The sequence below is a fragment of the Alosa sapidissima genome, chromosome 24 (genome assembly GCF_018492685.1).
Source record: "Alosa sapidissima isolate fAloSap1 chromosome 24, fAloSap1.pri, whole genome shotgun sequence".
Taxonomy (NCBI): domain Eukaryota; kingdom Metazoa; phylum Chordata; class Actinopteri; order Clupeiformes; family Clupeidae; genus Alosa; species Alosa sapidissima.
The window spans coordinates 25,321,451-25,329,750 of record NC_055980.1 but is presented as its reverse complement, the minus strand read 5'-3'; the positions used below and the strand labels follow the sequence as shown (position 1 = coordinate 25,329,750).

Sequence of the window (8,300 nt, the reverse complement as noted above, 5' to 3'; positions counted from 1 at the left end):
GCGCAAACCACAGTCTAAGAACGTGAGAGGAGAGTAACTGACTCTTTTCTAACAAGTCGATTAACGAATGCAGCGCAAACCACAGTTAATGAACACAAGAGGAGAGTAGCCGACTATTCTCTTAACAAGTCGATTAACGAATGCAGCGCCAACCACAGTCAAAGAACGTGAGAGGAGACAGGCTTGTGCAAAATTCCAGAATTGATTTGAAATTAGCTCTTTAATTCCAATTCAATTCTTGAATTTCACTTGCATTTCAATTGAGGTAGCAAACAGGAAGCAGAATTGCAATTCGAATTGTGCACAACCATGAGAGTAGTCTTCTCTAAGAAGTCCATTAATGAATGCAGTGCAAACGACAGTCAAAGAACGTGAGAGGAGAGTAGCCGACTCTCCTCTCGCGTTCGTTAATCGACTTGTTAAGCCTTCCTTCAAGGTGTCCGCGACAGGAAGACAGCTAAAGTAGCCTAAAAACACACCCTTCATAAAATAAAAGTTTTATAACCTTTCGAAACACTTATAAAGTTCACAATACTTCGATTTGTCTGTAGACGACCTCACCACACTGGTGTAAAATAGTTAGCTGTTCGGTTGGCTTTCACTGTAAGACAATTAATGCAAACGACATTCTAGCTCTAATTATGCTCTTCAACTAAATTGTGAACGTGAAGCTTCTGAAAATAGACCCTAGGTTGTTTTTGTTCCAAAACATTCCTTTAAGTCCCTCAGGGTCACAGAATTGACTTTAAAACACTACTGCTTGTTTATAAATCAGTAAATGGTAAATGGGTTTGATGTAATCATCAGAATCAGTTACATTTTCCATATGTTGCCTTATGCTGTGCCACCTCTGTTTGGTGAGTATGCCTAGTGCATGAGATTGGTGAGCATCGCTGTCTGTCACTCAAGGAGGACGACATGAATATAAAACTCGTAGATGTGAGGATTTACCACTGGACTAGTTGCAAGCTGTACGATTAATTGCTGCCTTCGCAAAATAGGTAGTTACATTAGTTCAAATTGTGATTTCAATTCAAAATTGATTAATCTTTCAAAAGGTTTTTGAGCGTTGTGTGTTGTGTGATTCACTACTTACATGAGTGATAGTGATGCTTTACTATTATTTAGTAAACAATAGCATATAACTTCCATAGAAATTGCTATTAGTTCCTCAGCATCCAATATTATCTCCAACTGTAGTATTACAAGCAGCAATTCAATTAATATTCTGGCTATACTGTTCAGGCAGAGCTATTCGAGTTTGAGGCTGACAGTATAAAATTGTTACGGCAACAGCAGATCGTGGAAGACACTAGAAAAACACTGTCCTTTAATGGTTTGTGAATGGTTTGCCGTTTTAGATGGCAAAAACTCTCTGTGGCTTCTTTAACCCTTAGAACCCGATTGACGCAAAGTCCGTCAAAAAACACACCCTTTCTTCTTTGTTACATTGCTCCGGAACTGTTGATCGCAGCGAGGTGAAACCTTTATTGCACGACAGAGCGGAAGTGGGGCTTTCCAAAGAGACTACACACTTGTCTGTACGATCAAGTATGAAAATAAAAAAAAATCATGAAATTAAATCAAATTGCATCATATTCACAGTCTATACTTCTCTGCGTTCACCTGCGCACCCATTACTCTCGTTTGAATTACTCGCCAACCCGTGATCGCATAGATATGGCAAGCATATCAGATGAAAGAGGGGACACAGGGCTATCCATTGGTACCATGTTTATCGATCCTTCTGGGTTATAAAACAGGCGAAGTGACAACAAAATAATAACTTCATATAGCTGGACTTACTCCAGGTTTTTGTCTGTTCTTGTGGCAAAGCATGTTTATAACACGCAACCTCGGGTCAGGTCAGATCAGTACGTGTCACAGATATGGAGCGCAGAAAGGTCATTTTTCATCACTAAATAGAAAATGGCATTTATTTCCGTAAATCACACACCACATATTTCTGTAAATTGCTCAGCCCCAGATTATCCCTCCAACATGGCAATTATATTGCCCGATTCAGGACAGTCTGCCCTACACACACATGAAATGCACGTAGAGCTATGAGCTTGCTGTGGTGAGATACATGTCGAAATATAAGAATTTTTATAATACGCTTTTTATATTTTAATTCTTTAATAATCTAAATAAAATCAATGCTATTACTAATACATGAAATTATGGCAGATCTGGATAGCCTAGACTCTGCTGAAAAAAAACAATATATATGTGTGTGGCACTTACAATGACCAGAATAAATCCTTATGAATAAAGGTAGTGAAAATGCCCTAAAAACAGCTTAGGGTTCTAAGGGTTAAAGGCTGTGTTTTCCGAACCTCTCTTATTGTGTGTGTGTGTGTTGTGTTGTTTGCAGACACCCCTGGACTACTACAGTTTGAGGTGTGCCCCCTCTCTGATTCCAGTTTCAGTGTGTCTTTCCAGCATCCTGTCAACGAGTCGCTGGTTTGTGGTAAGGACCAAGATCAAACTCTTTTGTCTTTTTTGTACTTTATTTGTTCATGTGCATTCGTCTAGGATACACCCACAGAGTTTGGTTATGTTCCCAGAGCCTGTTTAGCCTGTTGTGTCGCGTGTGAATACCAGAAAAAAAGATGGACTCTGTTTCTCTCTATATCAACTCTTGCTCTCTCATGTTGTCTGCATGTCTGCCCTTCCTCCTCTTTCTTCCCTTCTGTCTCTGTCCTCTTCCCTCTCTTCTTTCTTCTCATCCTCCCATCTCTCCCTTTCTCTCAGTTGTGATGGATGTGACGGATTCCAGGCAGGTGACGTGTAAGCTCTATAAGGGCTCATCAGATGCCCTCATCTGCACCGATGAGTTCATCACCAAGGTTGTCCAGAGGTATGTCCAAATTACATTCACAATTCTCAGTCTCTTTTTGCTCAAACTGCATTCCCTCAACAATGGTACCGTTGTCATGAAAGGGATCAGGTTGAAGTTGTTAGATAAATTATTCCCCTTTGCTTATTTTTTTATGCATGGATAAGCTCTACTGTACATAAGCTGTTCTGTTTTACTGTTCTGTAAGTTCTGTTTTAATAGTATCTCTTATTTTACCAAAACAAAGAACGTGAGAGGAGAGTAGCCGACTATCTCTCATTTTTATTTTTATTTCTAGCATTTCTAGTACTGTTTCATTGTTTTGGCCAATTTGAAATTCACTTTAAGTTAAAATTTACTTTAATTAAATTTAAATTAAATTTAATTTAATTAAATTTAATTTAATTTGTTAAAATAATGTTGAGCTTAGCTGTTTTAGCTGATTTCACCGCTCATCAACATTGTCTGCATTTCATGATGAATTGAAATGAAAAAGTTGTCACATTGTCCTTGATGTCTCTCCCTGCTGTGTGTAGGTGTATGTCCATCCCAGTCACCATGCGTGCCATCAGGCGGAAGGCGGAGACCATTCAGGCCGACACTCCGGCATTGTCCCTGATCGCAGAGACCGTGGAGAGCATGGTGAAGAAGAACCTGCCCCCTACTGGCAGCCCTGGGTATGGCATGGGCACAGGAGATGGCAGCAACCCCATGGGCCTCGCCGGTGTCGGGGGTGGGAACACACCCACCGGTGGGGGCACCAGCGGAGGAGCTGGGGGTCAGTTTCCAGGGGGCCCCATCACATCACTCTTCAACATGCCCCGCGGTTCAGGAGGGGCAGGAATGGATGGCATGGGGCAGACAGGTGGGGGCAACCAGGGGCAACAGCAGCTCCAGCAGCAGCAGCAGCAGCAGCAACAACAGGGCCACGGCACAGATGACTTCAGCAAGGTCACGCAAAACCCCATCCTGACCTCGCTGTTGCAGATCACCGGCAACGTCGGTTCTAGCCCCTCTACCCAGAATGCCCCAGGGGGCTCCCAGCCCCCCCAGACCCCTCCGCCGACCTCCTCCCCAGCCAGCAACACCAAGAACCACCCCATGCTGATGAACCTACTGAAGGACAACCCCTCGCAGGACTTTGCCTCACTGTATGGAAGCAGCCCGTTAGAAAGACAGAATTCCTCAGGGTCACCCAGAACCGATAACCTTGGCCAGCCCTGCCCCGGCGGACCCGGTACGAAGGGTAAGAAGAAGCGACCCAGGGACAAAGGGGTGGTGGGACCAGGTGGAGTCGGTTTGAAACAGCAACAGCAGCCTTCCCAACAGCAGGCGGGTGGCCCCCTTCCCCAGCACCACCACTCCCACCACCCAACCGAAGACGACTTCCACCGCGAGCTCTTCTCCATGGACGTCGACGCGTCGCAGAACCCCATTTTCGACGTCAACCTTCCCGGCGATGGTCTGGACACCCCCCACAGCATCACGCCAGCCCCCAGCCAGTGTGGAACTCCTCCGGCTGGCCCAGGGATGCCCTACCACCCACAGTCCCACCTGCAAACCACCTCACAGCCTCAGCCCCTCAACCGAGCGGTGCGGCTCTCTAGCTCTGACAGCATAGGGCCTGACATAAACGACATCCTGTCGGATATTCCGGAGCAGACCACTAAAGGAAGTGGCAGCGGTCACGGGCAGCACCACATGGGAGGGGAGGAAGGGGGATCCCTGGGCACCCCTCCCAGGGATTCGTCAAGCTCAGGGCAGGGGAGCGCAGTTTTTGACTCGGACCTCTTTAACACCAACAGCAACGAGAACCCTTTCCCCGACGCGGCGGACCTCATCGCCGAGGCTGCAACTGCGGCCACCCCCAACAGCGACACCTCGTCAACTAACTTCTTCCCCGACACAGTAGACTTCAACCCGGAGTTACTGTCTGGCCAAGGAACCTTCTCCCAGAATTATTTTGATGACAGTTCCCACAGCCCCGACCCGGACTTAGACCTGAAGGGGTTTGGGGGCGGCAGCCAGCAGAACACCCCGTCTAGCACCCCGCAGAACCCCACCTCCCACGGCCACAGCACCCCAGACGCCTCCCTCAAGGACCCTTTCGACATGAGCATGGTTTTTGGGGGGAACAGTGGCGGGGGCAAGCCCCTTCCGGGCCTGGCTCCGGATCTGGGGGACCCCCACCCCACCCACTCGGGTGGAAGCCAGAGTCCCCTCATGATGGGTATGGGAGGAGGAGGAGGAGTAGGTGGCAGCGGGGAGTTCAAGAGTGGCGACATCAAGGTGAAACAACAACAGCAGCAGCAGCAACAGCAGCAGCAACAGCAGCAGCAGATGATGAGAGGGAAGGATGATAACGGAGGAGGTGGTGGAGGAGGAGGGAGTGGAGGCATGGTTGCAGGCATGGGCATGAGTGGATCAGGGGGCTCCGAAGGGAAGCAGGTGAAGCGGAGTCGCACCCCGTCCAGCGAGGGCAAGTCCAAAGAAAAGCCACCCAAGCGCAAGAAGCTGGATCCCGATGGCAAGTCGCCCTCGCACAGCTCTGGGGGGCGTCCCTACACCCCGCCCAGCGGCAGCATGGGGTCAGGGGGCTCCATGGGGGGAGGAGGGTCAAAGTCGCCAGGGAGTTCAGGACGATCGCAGACCCCGCCCGGAGGTGCCACCCCACCCATCCCTAAAATCACCATCCAGATCCCCAAGGGGACGATAACGGGCGGGAAGACGTCCTCACACGGGGGTTACACGTCCAGCAGCTCGTCGGGGGGGAGCTCTGGAGGAACGAGTGGCTCAGGCGGAAGCAAGGGCCACCATTCACACTCCTCGTCCTCAGGGAAGATCAAAAGCAGCAAGATGGAGGGTTCCATGGGACAGAGCGGCAGCTCCAAACCGGTGGGTGGAGGGAGTGGCAGCGGGATGCCCTCCCAGTCCAAAAGCTCCTCCCAGGGAATGGGGGTGGGCAAGCCAGGCTCGTCCCCCATCACCAAGCACGGAATGTCTGGATCAGGAAGCGGCGGCAGCGGAACGGGAAGTGGGACGAAGATGAAGCCTCAAGGCGGGAAACCCCCTGGGTCCCTTATGAATCCCAGCATCAAGCCGAACATCTCCCCTTCCCACTCCCGCTCAGGGGGCTCAGAGAAACTCTCTTCCCCCATGAAGCATCAACAAGGCCAAGTTCCGGGCACCCCCCCTTCCTCCAAGGCAAAGTCCCCCATAGGCTCAGGTGGGGGGAGTTCGGGGGGGTCCAAGTCCTCCTCCGGTGGTGGCATGGGTTCCCAGAAGCAGATGGGTGGAGGTTCCTCCTCTAGCTCCTCCTCTTCCTCTTCTAGTTCTTCAGCGAGCAACTCCTCCTCTGGGTCGATTCCTTTTTCCTCAGGTAGCCAACCCCAATACGGGGGAGGAGGGGGTAGTGGGGGAGGCGGAGGAGGAGGTGGGGGTGGTGGAGGTGGTGGTGGTGGTGGAGGAGGTGGTGGGAGCGGAGGGAGCAACAACCCAAATGCGAAAGGCAAGTCTCCTAGTCGCAATAAGAAACCCTCACTTACTGCAGTGATAGATAAGCTGAAGAATGTCGGTGGGGTGGGTATAGGTGGGGAGGAAGGCCCTGAGGGAGGCTGTGGAGGTGGGGGTGGAGGGGGTGGAGGTGGAGGTGTGCCCCCTGGTGGTGGAGTAGGGGTAGTGCCTCCCAACATGGGGCCGTCATCCTCCTCTAAACATGGCATGTCCTCACAGGGCGGGGAGTACAAGCGGGACAAGGTCGACAAGGAGGGCAAGTCTAAGGTGTCCGTCTCCGGGGGCAACAGCAGCGACAAGAAGATGATGGACTCCAAAAGCGGAGGCGTGAGCAGCACCGGCGTGGCCAAGATCATCATCAGCAAGCCCGACGGGGGTTCCCCCAGCATCAAGCAGAAGGTGACCCTGCAGAAGCCCGAGGGGTGCGGGGAGGGCTCCATGCGGCCCCAGCACATGAAGCAGTCGCCTCTGTTCAGCGGCTCCACCCCGAAGCACGACCGCAGCTCGCCGAGCCACAGCCGCTCGCCGGGCTACACGCCGCTGAACCCCGACAGCGAGAGCGAGTCCGGCAGCAGCTCGGTGGCCGAGAAGTCGCACCAGAACTCGCCGAGCTCGGACGACGACCAGGGCGGCATGCGGCCCCTGCAGCACCAGCCGCCGCAGGACTACCTGAGCTCAATGGCGGTGAGCATGGGCGAGAAGCACAAGAAGCACAAGAAGGAGAAGAAGAAGCAGAAGGAGCGCGAGCGGGAACGGGAGCGCGACCGAGACCGGGACCGGGAACGCGAGCGGGACAAGGAGAAGAAGAAGGCGTCCATGTCGTGCGTGCCGTCCTCCCACCCCATGAAGGCGGACAGCTGGTCTCGCTCACCCATCTCGGCGGCTGACCCCTCCATGTCCATGCTGGGGTCGGAACGCACGTCGAGGCCCAGCCCCGTTTACATGCGCACTGAGGACGACGACCTCATGGACTCTGCTGTCACAGGCCACCTAGAGCCTTTTAAGTGAAGCTAAAAAAAAAAATCTTATTGTAAAGCAGTTTTAAAATGTGTTGACCGAGTTGGCCTACTGTCATGCAGAACTGTTCACAAATCATTCTTGAAGGGGAGTAGGACTCCCGCTTTCAGAGCAAATTGCTCTGTTTGCCATTTTGTTTCTTTACAGAGAATCAGGTCAGGGTGCAGGGCGTCTTGTGCTTGATGCCAGGAAGGGAAGGATATCTATGTATTTTAATCAAGCAATTATGATGGAATGTTCTCAAGGATTCTGGATTCTTTGTATGCATTCCCAATGCGACCGCCATTGTTACATTAAGTTATTAAAAAAAGAATGACTTCATTGTTTGCTACAATGTTAATGTAAAAGTATCAAACCAAAAACATTTTAATTGTATTAAGAAAGATGCATGTCACTGTATTTTTTAAGAAAAAGAACTGTAAAATTTATTGTATTTTTCCCTCTGGACACCTGTTTTTCAGTAAATGTCTACAACAGCCAGTTGTACAGTGTTACCTGCCTTAATTTAGTTAAACATTTTTTAAAGATTTTCTTACATTGGATGTCATCTTTTCAATGAAACATATTTTATGAATAACTGGTAGTTTTTGCAAGTGCAAATCGGCTATTTTAGCTGTTTGGAGAAAATTCCTTTGATTTTATTTCACTTAGCTTTTACTTTTTTTTTAAGTAGCTAGTTTTGTGCTATTGAAATAAACATTTCAATGCAGAACGTCAACAACTGTGGTCTGTGTTCTATGGCTAGTCATGTCTCGTCATGTCCAGTAGGTGGCAGCAGTGGGCTGTACCTTGTATAACTATGCTGACACAGTCTTTGCCTGCAAATCAGAAGCACTTCCCTCTGTTAATGCAAGTAAAAGTGGCACTTTAGGATTACTGGCTGTTGTATAAGTCGTTTGACCATATTCTCATTTGGTCTTTAAGCGCC

General features: G+C 49.8%; 1 protein-coding gene across 1 annotated transcript in view; it reads left to right on the top strand.

The window, feature by feature from the left end:
* Positions 1-8,090, top strand: part of med1 (mediator complex subunit 1) — a 28,798-nt gene extending 20,708 nt beyond the window's left edge. The window contains exons 14-17 of the mRNA XM_042083194.1: positions 2,378-2,473; positions 2,758-2,863; positions 3,379-6,284; positions 6,327-8,090. Of these exons, the coding sequence (XP_041939128.1) occupies positions 2,378-2,473; positions 2,758-2,863; positions 3,379-6,284; positions 6,327-7,363 (4,145 nt within the window). The 3' untranslated portion in view covers positions 7,364-8,090. The remainder of the gene's footprint in view (positions 1-2,377; positions 2,474-2,757; positions 2,864-3,378; positions 6,285-6,326) is intronic.
* Positions 8,091-8,300: the final 210 nt, after the last annotated feature.